Genomic DNA, 27693 nt, shown 5'->3' on the forward strand with positions numbered 1-27693 from the left:
TGGCATCCCTTCCCACCCCACTCCAGACCCCTCATAGCCCCCCCTTCTGATAGTCCGGCATATTTGATAATCCGGCACCCCCTGGGTCCTAAAGGTGCCGGATTATCGGAAGTTTACTGTAATTCATCTGCAAACATCTGAAAGAAAATAAGGTGATAGGTAAGAGCCAGCATGGATTTGTAAAGAACAAATCATGCCAAACGAACCCTGATAGGATAACAAGTCTTGTGGATAAGGGAGAAGCGGTGGATATGGTATACGTAGACTTTAGTAAGGCATTTGATAGGGTCTCTCATGATCTTATCAGTAAACTAGGCAAATACAACTTAGATGGGTCCACTATAAGGTGGGTGCATAACTGTCTGGATAACTATTCTTAGAGTAGTTATTAATGGTTCACAGTCATGCTGGAAGGGCATAACAACTAGGGTTCCACAGAGGTCTGTTTTGGGACAGGTTCTGTTTAATATCTTAATCAACAATTTAGATGGTGACATAGAGTGTACTCTCATTAAGTTTGCAGATAATACCAAGTTGGGAGGTGTTGCAAGTGCTTTGGAGGATAGGATCATAATTGAAAATGATCTGGACAAACTGGAGAAGCGGTCTGAGGTAAATAGGATGAAGTTTAATAAGGACAAATGCAAAGTACTCCACTTAGGAAGAAATAATCCGTTTCACACATACAGAATGGGAAGTGACTGTCTAGGAAGGAGCACTGCAGAAAGGGATCTAGGGGTCATAGTGGACAACAAGCTAAATATGAGTCAACAGTGTGACACTGTTGCAAAAAAAGCAAACATGATTATGGGATGCATTAACAGGAGTGCTGTGAGCAAGACACAAGAAGTCATTCTTTTGCCCTATTCTGCACTGAGTAGGCCTCAGTTACAGTATTGTGGTCAGTTTTGGGAACCACATTTCAAGCAAGATGTGGAGAAATTAGAGAAGGTCCAGAGAAGAGCAACAACAATGATTACAGGTCCAGAGAACATGAACTATGAGGGAAGACTGAAAGAATTAGGCTTGTTTAGTTTGGAAAAGAGAAGACTGAGAGGGGGACATGATAGCGGTTTTCAGGTATCTAAAAGGGTGTCACAGGAAGGGGGGGGGGGGAGTGTTCTTCTTGGCCTCTGAGGATAGGACAAGAAGCAATGGGCTTAAACTGTAGCAAGGGAGGTTTAGGTTGGACATTAAGAAAAACTTCCTGTCAGGGTGCTTAAACACTGGAATTCTAGGGAGGTTGTAGAATCTCCATCACTGGAGATATTCAAGAGCAGGTTAGACAGACATCTGTTAGGGATGATCTAGACGGTGCTTGGTCCTGCTGTGAGGGCAGGGGACTGGACTTGATAATCTTACCAGGTCTCTTCAAGTTCTAGTATTTTATCCTATTCAGACATGTCATTCCAACACTTGGTTCTCTTGGGCAGGACCAGACTTTTCAATCAGCAAAAAGGAGCTTGGCTCACCCTTCTAGAAAATTTCCTGGTTCCCTCTGCCTCTTCCCATGAAAGCATTTCAAGCACTTAGAGGAAATAACTCTGAAGTCAGACTAGAATTATTTTGTTTGGCCTAGGTGGGAACATCTGTTTTGGTGTCCGGTATCTTTTGGTCTCTTCCCTCTACCTCAGGGCCACCCTCCCCAAGCTTCAAGCAGAGCCAGAGATAAAAATGCCTTACATGGACAGCTGCCCTGCTCCCAGAGATTCCAGGCAGAGAAATCTTGTTCTTTCTGTATCCGGGGGAACCCTTTTCAGTGAGTGCACTCCTGTTTCTAAAGAGCCCTCCTTCCAGTTGCTCAGATGAATTGAGGAACCTGGCAGGCTGGGATGAAACACATCAGCAATAATTCCCAGCAGTAGCCAAACAGGAAGTCCTAATCAAGAGAATTCAATAGTTGAGAGCAACATCACCATTGCTATAAACAATGGTGTCCTAGTTGTATGTAAGCAGACATACCAGTAACCCACCTCCAAAGCATCCTCAGATGCCTCTTTCTGCATCTTCAGTTTCCTGCATGCCCCTGAGAGTTTGGAGCTGATAGGTTGAATTCTGCTTCAGAGCAGAAAACCTTATTCAGCCTACAGTCACTGAAGAGTTGCCAGTGTTCTCAGCCAGCTCTGGGATAACTAATTCACCATTGCTGATTTTAAACCCTACAGTTACCTGAGAGGGTACCCTTCTGCAGCATTCATTCAGTGGCTGTTGCCAGTCTCAGACAATGAAACTGCTTGGTCGGCATCCCAATCATCAGTATGGATAGTGTAGGATAGCCCACCATCTGAGCTGGTTCTGAGAGCATCCTTTTCCCCTCTGTATACCAAATGTGCCCCCCCTCCCCCGGGAAGGACAGTAAAGGTTAAGTATGTGACTCAGAGGGAATTTCAAACGAGGTGACAGTGATCCCTTCTGCTTTGGACTCCTTTCTCTTGGAGGCGGAGAGAGTGTTCCTGCAATCTATGAGAGGAAGCAAAAGCAGTCTTCATCCTTCCCTGCCTAGCCTCCACCAGAATCTGAGAGAAATTAGACTCAGATCTGAAACTGTTGGAGCTAACCAGTCTCACTCATCCCTCCGTATAAAAGATTAAATCTATAGTTCTAGTGGTGAGAAGCCAAAAGACAGACAGGCATGTACTTAGCTCTCTTAGGATACATCTACATTAGGAAATTATTTCAAAATAACGTATTTTGAAGAAATAACTCCTGAAATAACTATTTTGAAATAGTGTCCACACCACAGGGAAGACCTGAAATTAGTCCGGGGCAGCTTCCCTTAATGTGGATGCGCTACCTCGACTTAGAGCCCCAGGAAGCACTGGGGAGTAATTACTTTGAATGACTCTGGGGAGTAGTTATTTCACAATAGCAGCAGTGGAGCATCCACACTATTGCTGTTTTGTTGAGCTGTATGTTACTGAGTGCTTTGCATGCATAGACAAAGCAGTTCTGGAAGTTAAAGATTAGGATGAGAAAATCCCACCTCTGGCAAGATACCAGAGGAAAGATTTACAAACCTCCAATTTAGGAACAAACACTCCTTTTGAGGTTCTTCTTCATCTGACTTCTGCCAATGAGACAGTAACTTGATGGAGAGAGTATTGGAGTGGATCCTGCAGTAAAAAGTACCAGGAATATTTTCCCCAGCTATCTACCCTGAACAACCAAAATACTTCCCTTTTCTTCTGTACCCATCCAAAAAAGGGATCCTTGTGAATCCATGCTTTTGTCAGCCAATAGTGCACCCCCTTCTTGGATCAGTGGGAGACAGAAGCCTGTAGTAGAATTCCAGTCCTTTTCCACTGATTCCTCCCACTGTGCCCCTTTCTCATTTCCAGTGTCTGATAGAGTATATCCAGAAGCTGGCTGCCCTGAGTCCTCTGCTCTGAATTTCTCCCTGCCCTAAAATCATGTATATACCTCTGTCCTGAGCTCCCCCACAGCCCCACACAACTCCCAGTTCTCTGCCCTGACTGCTGCTCCCCTACTTCCTGCCCTGAGCCCCCACAAGGACCTGGACAATGCTGGGTAAATCCTCTAGTTGCTTACATTAAAAAAAGAAATTGATCTTTGGTAATCCTAGGGAAATTAATCTTAACACATAGAACTGAACATATTTGTTCATCAGAGTCATCATTAGTGTCATCTCCACACATCACATTGACCCTCCTCTATGATGCTGCACTCCCACATGTTCAGACAAGACAGGCTACCAAACGTTTCCATGGTAGTGACCATCTTTGGTCTTGCCACACAAGCATTTGATTAGTTGAAGGATTGACTTGGAGCATGTGGTATTTCGCATATCCTCAGCATCAAGCACAAAAACATAATTGTGAGGAAGTCTTGCGTAGCATTTCCAGACCAACGATGTCTTATGCGAATATCCAAAGCTTAGTAGCACCTCTGTGACACAGTCTCAAAATTTTGTCTTTAAACTTTGTGTTTCTAATAGTTTCTAGGTTTAGGTCAGTCAGGTAAATTGTTAGCTTCAATAGCTCTCAGCATTAGCTTCTTCACCTCCCACTCAAGAACCAGTGGGGCTGACAATGACAGTGGGCCCCAGGGCACGTTGTCGGGGGGTGCGGAGGCTGTTCACAGCGGCTGTGGGGTAGCCGCAACACAGTGACAGGACTGGTCCTGCTTGCTGAAGCTACCCAGGAAAATTGATTAGGTACAGTGAACTTTGGGCAGCCTGAGAAGAAATATATTCAACCATTGACTTTTAATTCTAGCTTTGACTGTCCTCCTCTGGCCTTAAGGTAAAATCTTCACTCTTTAGCCTGAGAATTAGACTCTATGATTATTGTCGAAGATGATTTAATTGGATCATTCTCCTGCCTGAGAATAGAAAGATTTTCTATGTTTTTTTACTTGGATATAAAAGTGTATTTGAATTGTGTTTCTTACCCCAATGTAGTGATCTCCTGCAAACTCCTAATGTGGAATGTAATATGTACTTTGGAATTCCATTGTACAACCAGGACTTCCCTTGTCTGGCAGCATCTGTGGTCTAGCATCCCAATGGATGCTTCAGCCTCGGAGTACCCACAGGGAAAATCTGGGTGCCCTGCCAGCGGCATCAGCATCTTCTCTCCCGTCCTCTCAAAGCTTCTGGTGTTCAAGCTCAAGAAGGGGGAGGGGGAAGCAGTAGCAATGCGGGGGGAGACGCTTGAGGGAAGAGGCAGTATGACTATGGAGCTCTGCAGCCAAGAGTGCATCTCTGTGGCTGGCAGGGGGGCTGGGAATGCAGGCCACTGAAGAGAGGTATTATTTACACGACTCTCAAATAACCACATGAGTAGACTATAATTAGTATAGTATTTTAACTTTCAGTACTCCCTGGCCACAGCAAATTTGCTGTGGCCTCATATTTGGCCACAGAGAAAACTCATTTGAGGTGCCCCCTTCATAGATCAGGACCCCATCCTACTAGGTACACAACAAAAAGACTGTCCCTGTCTCAAAGCGCTTACATTGATCCACAGTCTGGCAGAAAATGCGTGCTTTCTAGGACGTACCGTGATTTCTAGGGGATTTGGCTTTATCTAGACTCTATTCCATCCTATGTAAAGCAGTGCAAAACTTGCAGTTGACCAGAATATAAGACTGTTGTGCATTATATGACTGTACCAGTGCCATAATTTATCTCCACAATTAGATCTTTGTATAAAAGCAAAGACTGTATTGGTATGTGTGTATCTCCACAAGGTGGGAATGAGAGGTTTAGGGTACATGTTCCTGCAATGGAAGACTGCCAATGATTTCTTCTATTAAAGCATGTTTTATAATCCACTGCAATTTGCACTCCATTCTTTTACTTATTTAATGACATAAAATTCCTGAATGAGAGGTCTTATGTTAATCACATGCAATTTACAGTAGATACATTTGTGTTATTGTATAAATAATCTTAAAGTAAGAACGGAGAAACTAATAGAAACAAATAGGAAGACAAAACTCACTCCACACATGGATTGAAAATCTCAAAGGGAACAATACCTCTGGTGTAGATGGGAGTTGATGTATTGATGGGGGGGAGCGAAAAGGCAGGTGTTTTGACTTTCAGTAGGAATTAGCTGTCTTTACAGCCTTTTTCCTGTAGATGGAGCTAAAAGTCCATGTGATTTGTTCTATTGTCAATCCTAGTTATCAATCTGGTTTTCTCAGGCTTGCTAGTGATAGATTATTTCAGCTGAAATTGCCATATATGAGTAAAGTTATCCTATTAACATGCCAACAGAGAAGTGCAGGCTCAAATATACCTTGGCTCCCAGGTTTTTCCCCACCAAGAACGGTCTAGTGATTAGTATTTTTCAAGGCATCCTTCTGCTTACAGTGCAGAGGAAGGAAAATAACTTCCTATTGGGAATCTCATTTCCCTCTCCCTCTCCTCCCCTTTGTAGTTTGAATCAACCAACTCATGCCCTCAAATTTTCAGAGTTGTCTGATCATGTTCAGTACCTCATAGGCAGTGGATTTGGTTTCTCTTTTCCCATAATACATTCAAAGTAGTCATTTTAATGTGTGTATCAAGTATAAGTGGTGATCTAATAGTAACTCTATAATAGGTAGCATTCATTTGATTTATTCGGTGAAAATGATTTGTGGCCAGTAAAGTTCCATGACCAAAACCATCCACTATTTTTTACCATAAACAAACTTAAGGAATTGTTCTTTGAGTAACTACTCGTGCATTTCAACAGGTATGCGTGCCGTGTGCATGATCATGGGAAGGCTTTTTTTCTCCCCACCGATACTCATTGGGCTGGCTGGGGAGCTTCCTAAAGTGACACCTGCATGGTGCGGTAGATGGGGCTCAGCTGGCCCGCTACCTCCTCAGTTCCTTCTTATCAACACTGATGATCGGTGGAGCGCTTGTGCTCTTGCTCTGCAAGATGTTTCTTTTACCCATTTCTTGTATATACTTCAGTAGTTAATACTGTTGGCAGTTAGTTAGCCGAGAGTGCAGTATTTGTAGGAATTTCAAGCCTCGGACTAAAAGAGCAAGATCAGCACTGGAAACTCTTGCTCGTGGAGTCAGCAGTTCAACACCCTGTGCTGGATGGACCTCAACACAGTTGTTTTCAGTGTGTAGAGTGCTGGTTTCTAGGGTTGTTAAAATGTGATTACTTTCCTAATCGATTAGTCGTCAGATTTTCTGTCGATTAGTCAATAAGGGTAGGCAGCGCTCAGTCTGGCGCAGTTCACACCATAAACTCCCCAGCTGCCGCTCTGCATTGCACAGCCTAGGGAAGCTGAGTATGAAGGTGCTGAGTCAGTCCCTGCTCCGTTCATTTCTGTTCATTCATAACCACATGCACACAGACTCACCAGGCTGAATGAAAAGAAACACGTGGAGGAAGGACTGACTCAGCACCTTAGCGTGCGGCTTCCCTAGGCTGCTCAATGGAGAGCGGCAGCTGGTATCTGTGTGGGAGGGGGAGAGGGGTGATGAATGAAAAGAAACATGGGGAGGACAGACTTACTCGGCACCTTCGCACACTGGCTTCTCTCAGCTGTACAATGCAGAGTGGTGGCTGGGAGATGCGACTAATCGATAGTGCTAATTGATAAGCTCCTGCTTATTGGTTAGTCGATTAGTCGCTAACATCCCTACCGGCTTCTGTGCAGAATGCACCAGCTTCAGTGGGACACATCAGTACCTCATAAAGAAGGCCCAAAAGAGCACTAGCATCACTCCCCAGCACGCAAGACAAGCTCCTCTGCCCATCACCTCTCTCCATCTCCAGTGCTGCATAAGGAGGTCAGGCCTAGCAGAGACCAGTTTCCAGCCAAGGCGACCAGCAATCACACAGTCTGTCGGTGCACCCTGCAGTGGGTCATCTTCAGGACAGTATAGAGCTACTGGCACTGACTCCGACCCCGAGGGAGAGGCCATCAATGGCATGGTGTCACTGGGCTCCCCTGGGCAGAAAGTCCTCAAAGACCACCTGGACCTCTCTTTGATGCTGGATACCTTATCTGAATGAGACAGCATGCAGCCCTGGCTCCGTTGCAGTCTGTGCCTCTGGCACTGAAACCAACTGTGGGCTACTATGCTCTGCCCTGGCCTCTGGCACTGTCCTCGCAGTCACCAGTCCTCATGCAGGCACCAGCCACCGTACGGCACTGAGGCAAGCCATGGTCAGCCGCAGAGTATACGTCGGTGTCAGAGGTGGAGTCTGTTGTGTCTTGCAGTGGCTGGTACTGCTCCAGTTCCTGCTCCCAGTGCCATAAGTGGGAAGTTCCTCCGGCCCCACCACTGGCTTGGTCCCCCATTGTGGTAGGTCTTTGCACAGTAACCATTTTGGATGCCTTGGGCTTACCATCAGGGTCAGGGCCTGGTGTCATGAGAAGCTTCGGCAGCCTCATTCCATCAGGCACTTGTGGTTACTATAGTGGCTCCTGATTTTCCCTGAAGGACCCTAAATCTGCACCAGTTCAAATGATGACTCAGCATTTGCCAACAGCCACTGAACCACTAGCCTCTCAGCCTTCCAGTGTCTCTGGGGACACGAGGAACCCCAAAGGACCGGATGATCCTCCCCCACGGGAATCTTCCTCTCCAGACAAGACTGTTGCAGATACGTCCTTATCGCTTCCTGCCCCTGATGCGAGATAACGTCAGGACCTTTTGTGGCAGGTGGCCTGCAATCTAAATGTGCCCACAGAAGAGGCATGGTAGATGCAGAATCAGCGGTGGACATTTTTGCCCCTCAAGACTATCCAGTTTACCACCAGGGTGGTGTGGTAGAACCCAGCCTCCCTTCTTCTGATGATGAAGATGTGGAAAGATGCTACTTGTTCCCCAGCAAGGGTATAAACACCTTTTGTTCACCCACCTCCTGAATCCCTCGTAGTTGACGTGGGTAACTATAAGAAGCAGCAGGGGCAGCTCAGGCTGGCCTCTAAAAACAAGGAGGCAAAGAAGCTGGACCTCATCAGCCGTAAGGTCTGTTCAACTGCGGGGGCTCCAGATTTGCAGCTCAAATCAACAAGCACCATGGAGCTGCTATTCCTACAGTTCTTGGCATGTGCTGTACGCGTTTCAGCAACTACCTGCAGATTTGCGCCCGGAGTCATGGCAGCCCTGGAGGAGGGCAAGACTGTATCCCACACTTGGTTTCAAGTGGCCCTGGATTCTTCTGACTCAGTCACTAGATCAATGGCTACAGGGATCGCCATGAGGTGCAACAACTGGCTGCAGGTGTCTGGTATCCCTCTGGAAGTCCAGACTACTATCCAGGATCTCCATTTTGACTATGTGGGTCTCTTCTCTGAAAAACCAGAGGCGAGACAGCACAACCTTAAGGACTCCCAGTAAACTCTTAAGTCTCTTGGGAGTCACACACCAGCACCTCAGGGCAAACTGTTTAGGTCCCAGGTTCCCTCACACTTCTCCCAGGGCCCCTTCCAGCAAGACTATTCCTGCAGATGGGGCAGAAATAGCGGTCGGTGGCAGCTTTCCCACTCCTCCTCAGCCAGGGACAGGGCCACTCTAAACCACCTTCTGGCCCTAAAACAAGGTGTGCTCAAGGACAGCGCACCAGTCCACTTTCCAGACCTGTCCCCCAGTTTGGCAGTCATCGATCCCACTTTTAATGTGTCTGGGCCAGTATTCCCTTAGATCGTTGGGTCTTCAGCCCGGTAGAGGCAGGATTTTCCATCCAATTCTCTGCCCTTGCACCTCCCTTCCCCGTTCCTCTTCAGGGACCCTTTTCACAAGCAGCTTCTCAATTCAGTCCCTCCTGGAGTTAGGGGAGATAGAGGAGTTTCCTCAGGAATTCAGGGGCTGCGGTTTCTATTCCCAATATTTCCTTATCTCCAAGATCAAGGGTGGGCTCAGGCCCATTGTAGATCTTTCAAAGCTGAACTTGTTTGTGAAGAAATTCAAGTTCTTTATGGCTTCCCTGGTCTCCATCATCCCTTCCCTAGATCCGGAAGATTGGTATGCTGCCCTCAATGTGAAGGATGCATATTTTCGTCATTCCTGTACACCGGCCATTTCTAAGGTTTGTAGCCGGTGGCTGCCACCACCAGTTCACAGTTCCCTCTGCTGACATCTCCATGACACCAAGGTTGTTCATGAAACGCATGACAGTGTTCACTGCCTTTCTACGCAAAGTCCAGATACCTCAATGATTGGCTAATGCTGGCACAGGCAACCTTTGCCACACTGGGTCTTAGTCTCAGCGTTCCCAAACTCAGCCGGTCTTGGCTCAGAGTATAGAGTTCATATCCATGTGAGGGCATTCCTCCCTGAGTTCCACTTTCACATGCTCACAGAGATTATTCCCACCCTGCAGTGTTTCCCTACCACTATGGCCAGGAATTGCATAAGTCTCCTGGGCTACATAGTGGCCTGCAGGTTTGTCGTATGGAACACCAGATTCTGCCTTTTGGCCCCACCAGATCTGGTTTGCCATGGTCCACAGGCCCAACAGGGATCCGCTCGATGTTCTGGTCACCGTAAGAGTCAGTTCTCTACTCTCTGAATTGGGGGCTGCAGCCCCCAAGAGATAAGTGAGTGTGTGTGTGGCGTGGGAGGGAGGGGAGCTCACTAGCCCCCAACCCTCCCTGTCTCTGTTCACAGATGCTTTGGAGATGGGTTGGGGAGCGCACCTGGGTGGACTTGGTACTCAGGAGCTGTGGTGTCAGGCAGAACTCCCCCTGCACATCAATGTCAGGAAACTCAGGACAGTTCGCCTTGCTTGTCAGGCCTTCCTTCACCATCTATGGGACCAGAGCATGGCCATGCTGATGGACAAAAAGGCCACAATATATTATCTAAACAGACAGGATGGTGCTCACTCTTCTCCCCTCTGCCATGAAGCACTCAACCTGTGGGACGTTTGCATCACTCACCAAATCCACCTGCAGGCCTCCCACCTGCTGGAGGCCCAGAACACTTTGGCCAATTATCTCAGCCGCTCTTTCAACACCCACGAGTAGTCTTTTTAGACAGATATCACCCTCTCCATCTTCCAGAAGTTGTGTTATCCCCACGTGGACCTGTTTGCCATTTGGAGCAACAGGAAATGTCATAGGTTCCGCTCCTTTCGGAAACAGTCATTGCTCCAGAATGGATACATTCGATGGTCAGGCCACCTGCTGTACCCTTTCCCTCTCTTCTTCCAGTGTACACAGTCCTCAGAATTCAGCAGGACAGAGGTAGATGTGATCCTTATTGCTCTAGTGTGGCCGTGGCAGCATTGGTTCATGATGTTCCTCAGCCTCTCAGTAGATGTGCCCAAAGGGGCCAGGGAGTGTCTTATATAGTATAGCATATGGGTGCCACTGTTGGCCCTTATGGGTACTGCTGAGGGAAAAACTTCCAGCACTGGTGCATGTGGCAGGCACACGCACCTATGTTGAATGGACATGAGCAACACATCTCGAAGAACACTCGTTACACAGGTAAATGTCTTTTTGGGTTCATACTCTCTGCAATCTTCTTAGTGTATGCCCAAGGTGCCTCAGGTGTTCTCTGCTCAGGATTCATCACTGAATTTGGTCCACTAGTTGGATCATTAGCTTCCCAGACTGGGTACTCTGCAATTAGTCACTCTTTCTTTTTGAGAAGGTTGATCAGTTGTTCAAGGAAACAGGAGGGAGACTCAAATTAAATTGCACTGCCTATTTGGTTAATTGAAATTGGTAAATCTTTCATAGTGAACAATGAACTGGTGTAGCATACATTGAGCTAATAATTCAGTTTTAATGGTGGTTTTTTCTTTTTTCTAGATATTTCAAGGAAACACTGAATATCATCAGGAAGTTCGCAATAACTTCATCCCACCCATTATTGCACGTTTTGTTAGGGTTAATCCCTTAAAATGGCATCAGAAAATTGCAATGAAAGTGGAACTGCTAGGATGTCAGTTTAGCATAGGTAAGAAATTAAAAATGTTTCAGCTGTGTAAGAAATCACTGTGAACCATTAGAATGTTTGTAAATATCACTTAACTTCTGGACTTGTTTTTAGAAAGAAATTAGCTCAAAACTTTTTTTCCTCTAAAATAATGTATTGAGGACATGCAGTAAATCTAATCTGATCATTTAACATCCACTGGATTAACATTTATACAGCTTGGAAAATGCCTGTGTGAAGGTGCTACATGGTTAAGATCTTTGTATCAAGGATCCTAGTAATTTGCTTTTTCTTGTCATGGGCTCATGTTCATTTTGATAAGTCAGAAAAGTGCTCTGGTAAATTGGCAGCATTTTCCTTCCGTACAAAGAGAGCTTCTTGTATGTAAACCAGCACGATGATTGGGTAATCTTTTTTTTTTTCCTAAATATATTTATACAGTTCGGGCTCCAAAATTTACACTACCACCGACATCACAAAGTAGCAACGACTTCTCCATCCAGACTGATAAAACAACCTCCAGTCCTGAGATCAAAAACACTACTGTGACTCCAAGTGTAACCAAAGGTATCAAGTCTTAAGTGGTGATAGTATTTGAGAATGATAGTAAAAGGTCTTATGTGAACTTATTTTCCATTGCTGTTGGTTTCAGGATATTGGAGACAAGGTGGGTGAAGTGTTACCTTTTTTGGACCAACTTCTGTTAGTGAAACAAGAGTTTTCAAGCGTCACAGAACTCTTCCGCTGTGTAGCTCAAAAGTTTGTCTCAACAAAAGTTGGCCCAAGATAGTACCTCACTCACATTAGCTCTCTTATGCCAATGTAGTTTATGTACATGTAAATCCCAAATATGGGATTTACTTTCTGCCCTTTATGGTGCTCAGAATTTATTTTGTTCCCAGGCTGCTTCGTAACAAAATATATCACACTCAATTTTTTGTCTTTAAATATTTATATTACTATAGTAGAAACCCATATGATGGGGGGTGAGGACGGTATTTATAGTGACAGTCTGCCCTCAGATATACAAATCCAGGGGAACAGTGGGGTGTGGCCCACCTTCTATATGAAAGATTTAGAAGACTGGGACTGTTGAGCCTAGAAAAGAGATGACTAAAGAAGGTATAGTAAGAGTTCTATAAAATCATGGTGTCGAAGAAATGAGTAGAGGAATGTTATTTACCTGTTCACATAATACAAGAACTAAGGGTCACCCAAGGAAATTTAATAGGTATCTTGTTTAAAACAAAACCAAGGAAGTAGTTCTTCACACAACACACTGTCAACCTGAGGAACTCATTGCCAGTGGATGCTGTGAAGTTCAGTAGCATAACTGGGTTTAAAAAAGATTTGGTAAGTTCACAAGTTTGCAAGATCATCCCTAGGGGACACGGGCATAGAGCATCCTCCCTCCCAGTGCCCTAGGCCAACCCCTCCCCTGCCAAAAGCCTCTCTTCCCCCCCCCCCCCCCAACAATGTGAACCAAACTGGGGAAGGGAGGGGCTTGCACAGGGCAGCAGCAGGGCTTGGGCCCCTTTCCATGCTCACAGGAGCTGTGGGAGCTAGAACCATCCACAAGCCGTTGGAATGTCATTGACACCTTCAAGGCAATTTTAAGTACTGTAAACTGTTCAGGTTAGGGATGTTAAGGACTAGTCGATGATCCAATAGGTCGATTCCTCCCCCTTGCTGCCTCTATCAAATAGAGGCAGCGAAGAAGGGGGTACTTCAAAGCGGCAGCGCCACACAGCTGGGCCCAGGATATCTCTGGGTTCTGGGGAAATGCTGTGCAGAACTCTGTCAGCTGGAAAGTCCCCATCTGGTCCCGGGTTGTGCTGAAATGCCTGCACGGAGCCAGGATCAACTGAGGGGAGTCTCCAGCTGACTCTGGCTCCTTGTGGCATTTCAAATCAACAGCACAGCATGGAGCCCGGGGTCAGCGGGGGACTTTGAGTCCCCCACTGACCCTGGGCTTCATGCTGCGCTGCTGCTTTGAAATTCACAGGAGCCCCAACTGCGGACTCTTGTACATTTCAAAGCTGGCACCACATGCAGCCCGGAGTCAGTGGGACTTCCCACTGGCCCCGGGATGCATGCGGAGTTCTGCTTTCCTCCTTTGAAATGTACAAGAGCCCTACTGGGGCTCTTGTACATTTCAAAGGAGGGATGCAGAAGTGCCTGTCAAGTAGTCGATGGAAATTCAATGAACTACTTGACTAGTAAAATAACTGTTACTTAACATCCTTAGTTTAGATTTGCATATTCCTGTTATCTAATTTTCTTTAGATTGATGTTCAGGCAAATAGTAATTTGAACTTTGTTTTAAAATAAACAAATACAGTAAACTTCCGATAATCCGGCACCCTTGGGACCCAGGGGGTGCCAGATTATCGGATATGCTGGAGTATCAGGAGGTACTCCGGCGGGGTGCTGTGATAGATCTGCCAGAACCTGCACTGCGTGGGGGGGTCAGCAGGGAACGGCGAAGGGAAGGGCGAACCCTCCGCCGTGTTGCGGGGAGGGGGTGGAAGCCCCATGCAGCCAGCTTGCAAATGGGGAAACTTGTAAGTGGCAGGCAGCGGAGAGGGGGTGAGAAGCAGGCAGCTGTTTAAGGCAGGCGGTCAGGACTGTGGGGGAGAAGGGGGTTGGCAGGGAATGATGCCTGCCTCTCGCCCCCTCTCCGCTGCTTACAAGTTTCCCCGCTAGCAAGCCGGCTGCATGGGGCTTCCACTGCCTCCCCGCAACAAAGCGGAGGGTTCGACGCCCCTCCCCTTTCCTTCCTTAAACAGCTACCTGCCTCTCGCCCCCTCTCTGCTGCCGCCTCTGGGTGGCTCCAATTGTCTGGCTGGCCAGAGCACTTCCAGGTTCCAGTTGGTGCTGGACTATCAGGTAGTGCCGGACCACTGGTTGCCAGACAATTGGAGTTTTATTGTACTTCAGAAATTGAGTCTGAGGCCGTAACTTATAAAAGCTGCTGATTGAACATATATGGAAAGACTGAGCGTTAAATGCATTATTATTATTTAAAATAAGGTGGCATATAGAGGCCAGCCTGGTCAGGACCCCTTGTGTTAGGTGCTGTACAAAACACACAGAAAATTATGGTGTCTTTCCCAAAGAACTTATGAACCAAAAATGCAAAAAGTTATTCTGTCCTACACTTTTGTTTAATGGATTTCAGATGTGGCACTGGCAGCAGTCCTGGTTCCAGTTTTGGTGATGGTCTTCACTTCTTTCATTCTGATCTTAGTGTGTGCGTGGCACTGGAGAAACCGGTAAATGAATAAATAATTAGCACTCATGTAAAATACTTTAATGTAATCTATAGGTATAAAATACACTGCATATATAAGTATGAAAATTGTAGTTAAATCATTTCCAGAAGTGATGTATTAGTTTTAAATAGTCTCATGTACAAAGAGGAAAGGGTCTGCATTTTGAAGACTCCACATTTTATTGATTGGTATTATGAAGGTTGCCTCTATTGATGCTTTTCTTGAATTTTTGGGTGACATTAGTTTGCTGTGGATTTATATTTTCAAACTTGAGCACCAGCTACAGCCAAGAGCGAGCAATCAGGATTTTCACTTTCCAGTCAACCCAAAGGGATCCATCCTAGTATAGGAGCCCAGTGATCTCCTGTCCTGTTGTCCAAGTGAGGAAAAGCTTGCAGAGAGCTGAAATTGGAATGTTCCAGCTTCGTATCCTCCAACAATTGCCACCAGTGATCAGGAATTACAGAACTCATACTAATCTGTAAACATTTTAGTGCTCTAACTTGTCAGTTTTTCTTCTGCAGGAAAATGTTTGTTAAATCAGTATTAATGTTTTTGTATTTGAAAATGGTAGAAAAATGTGCTCAATTTTTTACTTTTTCCAGGAAGAAGAAAGCTGAAGGAACATATGACTTGCCTTACTGGGATCGTGCAGGTAACAGAATGGTGGCAAAATCTCTGGACTCAATGCCAACTTTCATCAGCATTGTTTAGCACACATGGGGCATGTCGATGCAGTATTATTTTGGAATAACATTAGTAATTCTAAAATAACGTAGTGCATGTCTACACAACAAGCCTGTTATTTCAAAATACATTAGAAAAAATGGGCTTCTTACTCTGACTCCTGTAAATCTAGGAGTGTGTGAGTAAGGGAAGTTAGGGAAGAGTGCTCGATTGTGAAAAAACAACGGTTAGACATTGCCAAAAGCCGAAATAAGCTATTTTGACTTGAGCTATGCAATTAGCATAGCTTATTTCTAGTTTAGCCCTGCTATGTAGACATGCCCACACTGTAATGTATGTAATTTCTCAACCAGTGTGGACTGAAAAATGATTCTAACAGTAATACTGAAATCTGAATTTCTATTCCATTCAGACTTGTAACTTTTATTTCTGTAGCTTCAGGGGGTAGCCGAGTTAGTGTTACAGAAAAAAAAACAGGAAGCAAATGGTCTGGTAGCACTTTATAGACTAACAAAACATGTAGATGGTATCATGAGCTTTCGTGGGCACAGCCCACTTCTTCCGATGACCGGAGTTATGATTAGAGGATAAGGAAACTCGAAATAAATAGAAGGGAAGTGGGGGGAGGGTACGGGGGGGAAAGATGTTCTGTTGCCCACCCTCCTACCTCTATGCATAAAGTATCAGGAGAAAGGGTATTAAACCTGAGTAGATAAAGATCAAAGTCAGTGGATGGATAAGGCAGGAAGGATACTATTCGGAAAGTAGTTAGCAACTTCATCGATATTTCTGCGCATTAGTTTAAATAGAAAGACTTTGTTTTTTTCTGACATATATTATTAGATTGCCACTCAGAATCTTATTATACTGACTTGAAAATCTATTATACTGACTTGAAATTCTATAAGGTTCGAATCTTTCCATTTAATATATGAGAAATAAAACAAGGAATCTCATTTGAGCAATAATTTTGTATATACAGTAATCAAATATCCTATGAGTTCTGAATATTGAAGAACATATGTAGGTCTGACATTTTGTAGGACTTTATAGTATTGAAAGTACGTGGCTGTTACAAGAGGAAGGAGAAAAGGTGGAGGGTGGTTTAAATCTGTAGCATAGGAATTGTAATACAGGAGTCCCTTTTGACAAAGAATGCTTGTGTTGTTCAACACAAGTAAGCTTGTGTTTAAAATTACCTAAATGCCCCCAGTAATATTTTCCATGTTATATTTTGAGCCTACCAAAATATCTACATCTGCACAGCAGGACCAGCAATGGTGGTAACACAGAAATTCAGGGCTAGAGTAGTCATTCTGTCCCAGTTGCTTTAGTGAAATTATATAAGTGAAAATGTCCTGTACATAGGGTTAACTAATGTCTTGACATGTCATTTCTGAGGGGAGAGAAGAAAAGTCAGGCTAGTCTCACAGAGACTAAGAAATGTGTAGGATGCTTTTAGCTTCTTTAGTAATTTTACTTGAATGAATTACCAGGGTCTTTTTATTAGCAACATTTTAAGTTCTTACATTATTCTTTTATTTCTAAAATCTGGAAGGATGGTGGAAAGGCATGAAGCAGTTTCTCCCTGCCAAGTCAGCAGAGCATGAAGATACCCCTGTTCGCTATAGCAGCAGCGAAATTAGTCACCTGAGAGCAAGAGAAGTCCCAGCCATCTTACAGACAGAGGAGTCTACAGGTACCAGTTTTTGGCTTAATGTGTGATATGTTTTATACTGCATGAATTTGCTATCATTGAAATCCGGTTTGTGCTCGAGACAGAGAGCACAAGACTTTACTTTGGTATGTTCCTCCATCCTCTTTACCTGTTCTGTCATCTCGTTGTTTAGATTAGGCAACCATAATGTTCTTTCAACTTAATTTGTGTGCAGATGCCTGATGCCAGGTCTATACTGTAAACTTACAGTGGTATAACTGTCACTTAGAGGTGTGAAAAATACACACTCGTGCGATGCAGTTTTACCAAGCTGATAGCACTATATTCATGGGAGAAGCCCTCGTCAGAGGAATAGCATTCTCAATATAGCACTACAGCAGCACCACACAAGTGTTTTCAATAGGCAAACTGAAAAAACACATTCCATCATATGAAATCATATTAACCCTTTTAACAGCACTGTAGAAACCCCTGCCTCCACAGCACAGACCTCTACTATTTGAGTTAACAGAATGACTAACAGAAATAGTAGGTTCCATCTTCTTTGTGGACCAGCACTACAGGGGAATGAGGAAAGCTGCTGCTGACATCAGAGGAACGTAGAGATTCAGGAATCCAGGGTTTAATTCGACTCTGTAGTGGGCTCAAACCCTTCTGCCTGCATGTCGCCCACAACTTGTCCCAGACGTATCTTCCCATCTCCTCATCTTAGTCTCTTCCCCACCCTTTGGAATTGTCTTAGGGCTTCCCTTGCCAGTCTCTCTCACTCAGGATTTGTTTTCTTCCCAGTCTGCACCTCAAGTGACCTATCAAACTAACAAAACTCTACTGAGCATGTATAAAATTATTTTTCATGGGTGAGCAAAAACCACATCTTTGACATCTGGGAATTGGAAAGAGCTAAACCGTTTTAACTGAAATGTAGATCTACCAGGCAGATATCCAGCATGTGAAATTTTCAGCCCAAACAACTGAAGTTTGGCAGTTATAAAGCAAGTGAAATCAGGGTCTTTATAATAGGAAGTCTGTCAAGATTAACTATATATGGTGCTACTGCTCACACTAAAATAGTCTACTGCTGGATTTCTTGTACCTTCTTCTGGAATAGATGGGCCATTGGAATTACCACACTGGACCAAGTCAGTGTTCCTAATGAGGGGCTTCTCTTTTTAATGTAATGCCACTAATCTGTAAATTTCTCTCCTTTTTTGTGGTATTATACAGAGTATGCTCAACCACTGGTAGGAGGAATTGTTGGCACACTTCATCCAAGATCTACCTTTAAACCAGAAGAAGGAAAAGAAGCAAGCTATGCTGATGTGGATCCTTACAACTCACCTGTACAAGAGGTTTATCATGCTTATGCTGAACCACTGCCTGTCACTGGACCAGAATATGCAACCCCAATAATAATGGACATGTCAGGTCATCCCACTGCACCTCTTGGTGTCTCTTCTATTTCTACTTTCAAGGCTACAGGGAACCAAGCTCCTCCCATAATGGGAACTTGCAATAAAGTTACAGGTAGGACAGATAGCTCATCATCTGCACATGCATTGTATGATACACCAAAGGGGATGCCTGGACCAGGTTCTGTAGATGAATTAGTGTACCAGGTACCACAGAGTATATCTCATTTCACAGGAAGTTGAGGAGAACTGAGGTAAGTAATGAATGAGCTTGGGGTAGCAAATGTGGGTTCTTAAAACAAAATTCATTGAAGGTGACGGGATCATGTCAGCTTGCAATCACATTGAATTTTTGTATTATTAAGTTGTAATGTGGAGTTAAACAAAATGTGATATATCTAAGGTCTAGGAAACTAACAATTCTGCCATTTTGTGAAGGTATATACATATGATTAATGCTTGCCTGTTGAGAAATCATGAGAATCCAATTTACTACTGTAAATGAGGAGCATGCTCTAAGATGAACTTCAGAGATTGATAGTGGAAATACTGCCATGCTGAATGAAGAGGAATGATACATTTTCTATAACCTAAGCGCCAAACATTTAGACAATGCTGAAGGTACTGTTCCTGAAATCCACAACTAAGAACTGAGGAACTGCACCCATCTTCCCTAGAAGAAAACGTCAAAAATTCTTACGGAAGTTTCTGGGACTGTTCCTGTTAACTGAACTACAGGACAAAAGTCCCACCACCAACTGTATTGGAAACAGGATTTAGCACAAGTGTTATGCCTTTTGTGTGACTGGCAATCGAGTTGCTGAAAATCTCTAGGTGAGTGACTTCTGAAGGAACAATTTTTTAATGTTATCTTTGCCACGTATTCCAAGTCTCATTGATTTTTAAGGTCAGAAGGGACCACCAGGATCATCTAGTCTAACCTCCTGGCACATTACAGGCCACAGAACCGCACCCCTGCTCTTTTCTAGGGATAGGTTCCTCTCTGTACAAAGACTTGACTCTCTTCTAAACAGCAACTACATTATGATTAGTGTCCTTAATAATTGTTACTTGTGAGTTTATTGCTAGGAAGTGAGACTACTGAATTATCCTAATTGAAGCCTCTGATGTTCCCAGTTGCCTCTGCCATGTGGCTGACAATTTAGTTATTCAAAGAAATTGCAGGTTTATTTGAGACTAATCTTTTTAAAAACTCATAGTGGGTTAAATCAGTAGGAAAGTATTGCTGAGAGAGGACAGACTTTCAGACTTGTGCACAAAAATGCCCAATGAAAGCACATACATGAGTGAAAGTTTGTGCATATGGTTTATTTGCAGGTGCACTGTAAGCAGGTATGTTTTGGCACAGGTGCACTTGAAAATTGGGTCCTTGTGACCCTTCACTAGAATGAAGGGTAAAAATAAATTTTAAGAATCAAGATTTTTTTGTGTGCGCAACAGGTCAGAAGCCACTATGTAACTCATGGGATTTGTCATATACTGGATTGTTTCTACTTTACCTGTATTTTATAATAAAAGCTGTGCTCAATTTCATATTAAGAGAAACAATTTTCTAAAAAGAGATTAGGTCAAAGACATGTAGGTAGAAGTAGATTAGAAAACTCCATAGTTTTGTCAAATGAAAATTAAACCTTCTCTAAATGCTGTTTGAAGATGGCAAATACTGTGACAAATTATTTTAAATCACTTGTCTTGTGGAAACAAAGCACAGCTTGTTATGAGTAATGAAAAACAGCTTTATTTTAATAATATAATAGCACTGTTGGGAAGATAAACAATAATTTATAAATAAGTGACATCCTTGACTACACAGTAGCCCAGTTTTATGGACTTTAATGTTAGAATGTTTCCTATATACATATTTCAAAGGAGCCTTGCTTTTTGTCCAAGGACTGTATAAATGGATACAAACTAGTGACTGTGCCACTCCCCAGTGTTAGAAAATTTTATTCTTGCTGCAAATCAAAAAGATTTACTGACTTTTCCCTTGCTATTTAGTTTTTATAAAATGTGATACGTAATTTATTTTTCTCCTGTTTCTGAGGTACTAAGACTTATCACATTTGTGATTATCTACACTGTTTTAAGGACTGATCCTGCAAACTCTCAACTCATAAGGACTACTTGTACTGATCAGAAAAGTTTTGTAGGATTGGTCTCTAAATGTGAAAGAGGCCTACAAGCATCCGCCTTCTGATGGAAGTTTAAACAATGGACTAGTACAAAGAGGGTTAGTAATTTAGTGGAAGGATAAAATTCTGACAGCTGGTGCTTGTTCTGTGGTATGTGCCTAATTGTATTAATTTGTTTAAAGGAAACTAAGATGTTGGCGATTCTAACTTTTAAAGTGTCTGACAATGCTTTTAAAATAAATTTAATTACACGAACCTATTTGGTCCAATAGGACCATCAATGAAGCTGGACCAGAAAACCCCAGCAGCAGAGCACTGGTCCAACCTGTCAAAACAAACATCACAACTTATTTCATAATAGCTTGAATGGTGCAGGGAAAAAAGATTTGTGTCTGTACCAATTGGAGCACATGAGAACAAGTGAATTTTATTCAAAGCAACTCATTTCTTAAAGCAGATTCAAATTTTAGTAGGAAAAACCATCACAATGCAAAATCCTTCCACAGCAGTAAGTCTCTATAAATAGAAAGCAGCTGATGAAATCAGTAATGACTTAACTTCTTAAAATTTAGATTCTTTAAAGTTGATTTGGTTGTTACTGATCTTAAAAGATCAGGACTTTTTAAAAAAGCCTAAATATTATACAGTTCTCCTTCCAGGTTTACAAAATCTGTTCAGGTTTCTTTTGCTACGTTTAAAACATTTGCCCCATGCATTTGATGAGTTAAATGTATATGCTGCAATAGCAAAATATTGTTAATGTACAACTGCATAATATACATTTGGCAACAAACTTGAACCAATGGGCGTAGTGTAGATTTAACTCAATTTTTGAATGTGAGATGGACAGCTACAGGTGGCATTGTCCCCTGTATAATAAAACCAGAGGTACACTGAAGGGTTCTTTGCTATAGTGGGGGTGGGTAATAATTTGAGGGGGGAATGCACTCCAAGAATTTGGTCAAGGGCACTCTTCCATATTAATGGAGGAGGTTGGGGATAGAGGTTAGGAGCTTGAAGTTAGAGATTGGGATGCAGAGTCTAAGAGGGGGACTTTAGATGAAGGGCACAGTTGTGATCTGGTTTGGGGTGCCAGAGGCAGGCTCCAGCTGGGAGACTTACCTGCTCAGATAGCCTGCCACACCCCCCACACTGGCTCCAAGACCCTGTGGTTTTTGAACAGCTTGGAGGGGGAGGGAGGTGCTTCACAAGCTGCTTGTGGACAAGAGGCAGCTCCCAGTGGCCATTTTCCAGTCAATGGGATTGTGTGGGGGGCAGTGCATGAAACCTCTCCTCCCTCCATTAGACTCAAAGATGTTCAGACCCCCGCAACAGCTGTTCTCCAGCAATAACAACTACAAAATATTGTAATGTTTTGTTTGGTATGAAAAATGTCTATTCTTCTCCCAGAATGTACTTTCTTACCTCAGCATGTACTGTAGTTACTGATTTGTATATATTGCTAGAATTTAGATTGCATAAATAATGATTATGTATTTTAAATAAATGTGTGTATATAAATATAAAAATCATGTTCAAGAATGATCATGTAAAACAAACATCTAGGTTGTAATGTGTATCTTTGACAACTCATACTGAGTCTAAAACTAGAATGCCCTGTACACTTATTTTGTATGGAGGGTTCATTTTTAGGTTGCAGTGTAATTTCAGTGCCCTTAAATTATGACACTATTTCTAGCCTACATACGTTGCTCTTTTCTTGTAGGAGCCAAAGATGTACTCCTTCCACACTATGTATTCAGTTTTTGCTTAGGTGAATCTAGTTCTTCTATAATACATTTAACAATAGGAAGAGAAGGGGCCGATGCTATTTTAATAAATGTAAAATTATGTACCTTCATGGTTTCCTATAGAAACTACTAGCATTAATTTCACATTTTGTAAAAGTTTATTTTACTATGCTGACTGTAACTCAACTCCATTTATTACTTGTTTTAAAGCAACAGGATTTCTAAAGAACAGTTTAGAGGGAAAAGGCTTCCCTTTCCCCACCCCTCCATGCTATAGTATGGTGAATGAAAAGCACTGTTTCTTACAAAAATCCTGGTGTCATGTTGCAGCTAAAATTAATTCCTAACCTAAGCAAGTACTTCTAAATTCACACAGGCACTAATACATAAATTATATATAACTTATATACACACACACACACAATGTGGTAAAAAATAGTTTAACTTTACCACTCACCTTCAGTGCAAAATTCCTGATGGCTTTCACACTTGATGGTTCAAGCACATTAGAGTTCTCTTATGTCTTTCTCTCTAAACAGTCATTAGCCACAAATCTTATGATTCTGGCTGCATCTAAATTGTGAGTAAACAGATTTTATGTCTTTCTCTCTAAACAGTCATTAGCCACAAATCTTATGATTCTGGCTGCATCTAAATTGTGAGTAAACAGATTTTATGTCTTTCTCTCTAAACAGTCATTAGCCACAAATCTTATGATTCTGGCTGCATCTAAATTGTGAGTAAACAGATTATATAACGTGGAGAAAAATGCACGTATCCTGCCAGCCTTAAAAGCTGAGTCGACCTAGTCATCTGAGATTTGATGCAGACTCATTCCAAAAGACCAAGTCTTTTGATAATTTTTTCCCTTTCTAAAAATATATCTGTTCTTCGCAAGAGTCTGTTAAGTCTTCTCTTAAGATAATCATTGTCAAAACCTTGGACATTTTCCAGCACCTGAGAAACAGTAGTCTTCTCTTTTAAAGTGTGCCACTTCTCTATTTCAACTCTTGTGTTACAGAGCTGTACCTAAAAGGCAAAAAGTTAAATACAAACATATTAACTAAAATTAGATGTAGAGGCTATTCATATTTTCCCTCAGCCATAAGTTTTAAAAAAATGCCTGGTGTTTCAAAGCTGCCTTGGGGGCAGCAGCTATGACACTGATAACCAAGGTTTCAATAGTTGGTCAGGTTTTTCTTTGAACTGAGTACTGCATTGACCACACTGGAAAGATTCAAATGCCATCTAGCTCATCAGTGGAGTACCCACAACTGCCAGCAGCATGTGTTTCTACTAGTGGAGAAAATCTGCATATGCCTCAGTGCACATAACATTTATTCTGCACATGCATGGAAAAAGTCAGAGGGAACAGTAATCATGACTACACAGCCACCATACAGACTGTTCAAGGGTGTTAATGTTAGTAATTCTATGTGCACTTTCAACCTAACCTTAATCTCTTACTATGTTGAACAGACTGGGGGAGGAGGGCTGATACAGAGGAGTGAAGGTAGTAGGATAGTGAACCTGCTGCCACTTCAAAGCAATCCTCCTTGAAATTTAACAATTACTTTGTAATTAAGTCTCTATATTAGTATAAGGGAATGTATAAAATACTGAATATTGGGACTAGGGATGTGAAAGTAACTGTTTACAGTTTAACTGATGAGCCTAGGCTCATCAGTTAATGTGTACGTTATACACAGTGCCTTTCCCCTCTCCCCCTGCTGCCTCTGTATCAGCCTGGGGGGGGGGGGGAATACATGTAGAGAACTGACTTAAAAGCCCCTTCCCATGCACACCAGCTCCTGCCTGCCTTCCCCCTTTCAGCAGTTACACATTTACGTAACACTTTAACATCACTTAAAAATACATTTAGGAACCGTAGTTCTCTCATGCTACATAGCCAAGCTAAGATTGATCATGGAATATATATAGGTCAATCTGTCAAGGACAGCCATAAAAGTCTCAATGGGAATAATATCCTGCCAGGTGACATGCAGGGGAAGAGGGGAATGTAATAATGTAGTTAATTAACTGATAAACAAAAGTGTATAGACTACATGCCTTCTCTCCTTCCCCCCTAAAGTAAATTTTTTAAGCATGCTGGCCAGCAGCCCAACTCAGTGCTGGCTTGCACCAGGTCCAGAACCTACCCCTGCTGCAGCTCTGCAGTGTATTAGGAGCCAGGTGGGCAGGCAGCCTGACTCCATTTCAGCTTGCATCAGGTCTGGGAGCTCAGTCCCCCCACCCACTGGGCTACTACCGCCACTGGCTCCCTTCACAGACCAGCTCCCACCTGGCAGGGAGCTCCTTAGGAGCTGCCAGCCCCAGCCCCAGGGACTACAGAATAATCAAGTAACTGATAAGAATTCATGAGGTTAATCAACTATTCAATTAACTGATGATATTTAACATCTCTAGTATGGGCAGCTGAACAACAAAAAAAAGCTCAGGACTATAGTTACTATTTCTGCACAGTGGAAGCCAAGCATTTAGAGTGTGCCACAGCCCCACCTCCTCCAAAACACTGCACCCACATTCATGACTGACCTGAACTTCTGCTAGTTTTGACCTTGCTGCTTCAATTTTGCATTTCAGATGCTCCACATCTTCCTGGTAGAAAATAAAGATTAAATGCAATAGCTATTAAGTGAATTATAGATGGCTAATCCCATGGACAGAGTACAGCAGCCCCTGCAAATGGTGCAGGGCATAATATGTACTGGAATTTCGTATCTGCTCCCCAATGCCTGTGAAAATGATGGAGAAGCCACACTGTACATACATTTCTTGTTATCCTCTACAGTCACTGAAAATCAAATAGGAGGGCACCTTAAAGAAGTGGTCTCCAACCTTTTTACATGTCAGAACAAGCCAAGATCTACCATCCCATCCTTCCCCCAAGACCCTGCCCTGCCCTCGCTATTCTTCTCCTCTCCATCACTTGCTATCCCCAGCCCTTAAGCACTCTACACTGCTGCTTTTTTTTTTTTTTTTTTTAAGATTCTTCTGTAAGAAGAGGTTTTTTTCCAATATTTGGCCTGTCTAGACTGGACCAAATGTCGGAAAAAACCCTTCTTTCAGAAGCCCCCTTATTCCTTGTGGAACAAGGAATACAGGGGTTACCGAAAGACCATGTTTGCTCTTCCACTAAAACAAGTGGAAGAACAAATGCATCCCTGGATTTAGAAGAGTTTTTCCATGATCTCTCTGGAATCCTGGAAAAACTCCTGCACTCTAGCCGTACCCTCGCTGTGTTGAGACAGAATGTGTGGGCCCTGGGATGGGAATGAGGGATTTGGGTGCGGGAAGGGGTGAGGTATAAGGTCTGGGAGGAAATTTGGATGCAGAAGAAGGGGACACTTGTGGGGGTGGAGGCTCCAGGCTCAGGAGGGTTGGTGTACTAAGCAAGCTACAGGCTTGTGGATGTGAGAGGCTCGGGGCAGGGGGGTGCAGTGTATGATGGGCTCAGATCTAGGGTGTGTGCACGTGTGCCCAGGAGTGTTATGAGGCTGTGGCCAGATGGGGGCTAGGCCCCCAATTGAGGGTTTGTTGGCCAGGCTTCATTTTTAAATAAAATACAGTGTCAAACAAAAAAGTTTCTACGTTGTCTTTATGAGAAAGGCAGGGAACCTGTTTTGAGTCAGGGGTCACTGACCCAAAGAAGAGTCATTTGGAGGCTATACATGCGAGATGCAAAAAAAAAAAAAAAAAAAAAAAAAAACCACGCCACCAAAAAACTGCCAAGCCTCACTAATATGGCCCCAACTGTGCTGGTGGGAGGAAGGGACATGGTACTGGGTAAGGGTGCTAGTAGGGACAGGGGCAGGGTGCCAGTGGGGGACGGGGAGAGGGGACAGGGTGCCAGTGGGAATAGGGGACAGGGCACCCCCCGCACCTGCCTCCTCCCAGGATTTCCCCCCCTCATCCCCCGCCCAAGCAGGGAAGCCCCAGTATGTGCCTCCTCTGTTGACTCTGCCCCCCCACCCAAGTTTCCGGCACGCCACACAAACCTAGGGGAGGGGAACAGCCAGCACACTTCCAGAAGCTCCGGAAGTGGCGCGCAGCTGCAGGACTTCCATCCACCCCGCAGGAAGCTGGCACCATCTCCATTGTCGCTGGAGGTAGGTAGTGGGGCTTCTTGGGGGTGGGAAAAGATGGGGAGGGCCCCCGAACGCCTCACAATTGACGGGTTGGTGACCAGGGCCTTAAAGGAAATGCTTACAGCACAGTTCCAGGCTACAAAAGTTCTGCACTTCTAGTTTACTTATCTCTAGAGATGAGCAAAAAGGTTTTTCACATGGAAGGAAAAAAAAGTCAACCAAATTTGCTACCGATCCGTAAACAGTCCAAATGTTTGGATGTGTACAGCTTAGTTTTTCTTGTCAACATGATCAGCCTCATATCCTTCCTTTGTATTTCTAGGCTGAGGCTCCCCCATAAACTAAACTGAAGGTGCTGCAGCTGCCTGAGCTACTAAAGTATAATCTTTATTTTTTAACCAGAAAATTCATGAAAGCTCCATAAAAAACGTGCACAGGCTCTATTTGTAATAAGCAATTTTACCGTTCCCGCACCCCTGCTTTACAAAAATAAGTAATCTTAACCTGCAAGCTTTGTAATAGTGAGTGGGGAAATTGGGCTTCAATCTCTGCACCTTTATCATGCCGCCACCACCACTTACTACAAATCACCTACTTTCAATGGACCAGGCCCTCATTGTCTTTTTTCCATAAACACACTTTTCTGTACTCCCATAGCCCTTCCATCATCTTATGCTGCAAACCATTTTATCTGCTGAACTTGTATCCCAGATACGATTTCTTTACAAGTCTGTATACTGTACTCTAGAAAGCCATGGGAATTATTAGGAGGAGAGGTTATTTCTGAAGATAATGGCAACAAAGATAATGGAACATACTTGTGCTTGCTGTACGCTGTGTTCTGCTTCCTGTATCCGTTGTTTACAAAACCCTCTTTCCAGCCTGGAAAACACACACATTAAAAGTGTCCTTAGTATGCTCTCTAATTCTGATGGTCATCAGAACTCCTTTATGGAATTACAGCCTTTTTAATAAATTGGTGTCAACAGGCCAGAGGACAGGGACGAAAGGGGAATATTTAGTTAATTTAAGAATTTGCATGAGGTTATGTTAAATCCTTCAAAGAAGTGACTTCTTCAAAGAAGGGTTGTTCGAAAAATATAGGTGGTTTTAAGCCACAATGAAATCAATGCAGCAAACTGCTTCTTAGATACAGTTCAAAAGACCATTTAGTGCCATCAGTATTCTCAGATAGGCTCTGCATGCTTGTACCTCAGTATGCTTGCCACCACTGAGGAGTTATGCACGCCGAGCGGC

General features: G+C 43.5%; 2 protein-coding genes across 9 annotated transcripts in view; one reads left to right on the forward strand and one right to left on the reverse strand.

The window, feature by feature from the left end:
* DCBLD2 (discoidin, CUB and LCCL domain containing 2) overlaps positions 1–22135 on the forward strand; it is an 81066-nt gene extending 58931 nt beyond the window's left edge. For all 5 annotated transcript variants that reach the window (XM_075914424.2, XM_075914478.2, XM_075914595.2 and 2 more), the window contains 6 exons: positions 11248–11395; positions 11816–11941; positions 14556–14649; positions 15255–15304; positions 16895–17035; positions 18239–22135. In XM_075914424.2, the coding sequence (XP_075770539.1) occupies positions 11248–11395; positions 11816–11941; positions 14556–14649; positions 15255–15304; positions 16895–17035; positions 18239–18666 (987 nt within the window). In that variant the 3' untranslated portion in view covers positions 18667–22135. The remainder of the gene's footprint in view (positions 1–11247; positions 11396–11815; positions 11942–14555; positions 14650–15254; positions 15305–16894; positions 17036–18238) is intronic.
* Positions 1–27693, reverse strand: part of LOC102443686 (uncharacterized) — a 62310-nt gene that overhangs the window by 5564 nt on the left and 29053 nt on the right. For 3 of the 4 annotated variants that reach the window (XM_075914979.2, XM_006130681.4, XM_075914905.2), the window contains 3 exons: positions 27255–27318; positions 24884–24946; positions 22270–23356 (listed from right to left, as the gene is read on the reverse strand). In XM_075914979.2, the coding sequence (XP_075771094.1) occupies positions 23159–23356; positions 24884–24946; positions 27255–27318 (325 nt within the window). In that variant the 3' untranslated portion in view covers positions 22270–23158. Of the gene's footprint in view, positions 1–22269; positions 23357–24883; positions 24947–27254; positions 27319–27693 lie in introns of those variants that run through there. The other variant, XR_016348573.1, reaches the window with a different exon arrangement.

Source organism: Pelodiscus sinensis, chromosome 1 (genome assembly GCF_052426305.1).
Source record: "Pelodiscus sinensis isolate ZL-2025 chromosome 1, ASM5242630v1, whole genome shotgun sequence".
In the NCBI taxonomy this organism is placed as follows: domain Eukaryota; kingdom Metazoa; phylum Chordata; order Testudines; family Trionychidae; genus Pelodiscus; species Pelodiscus sinensis.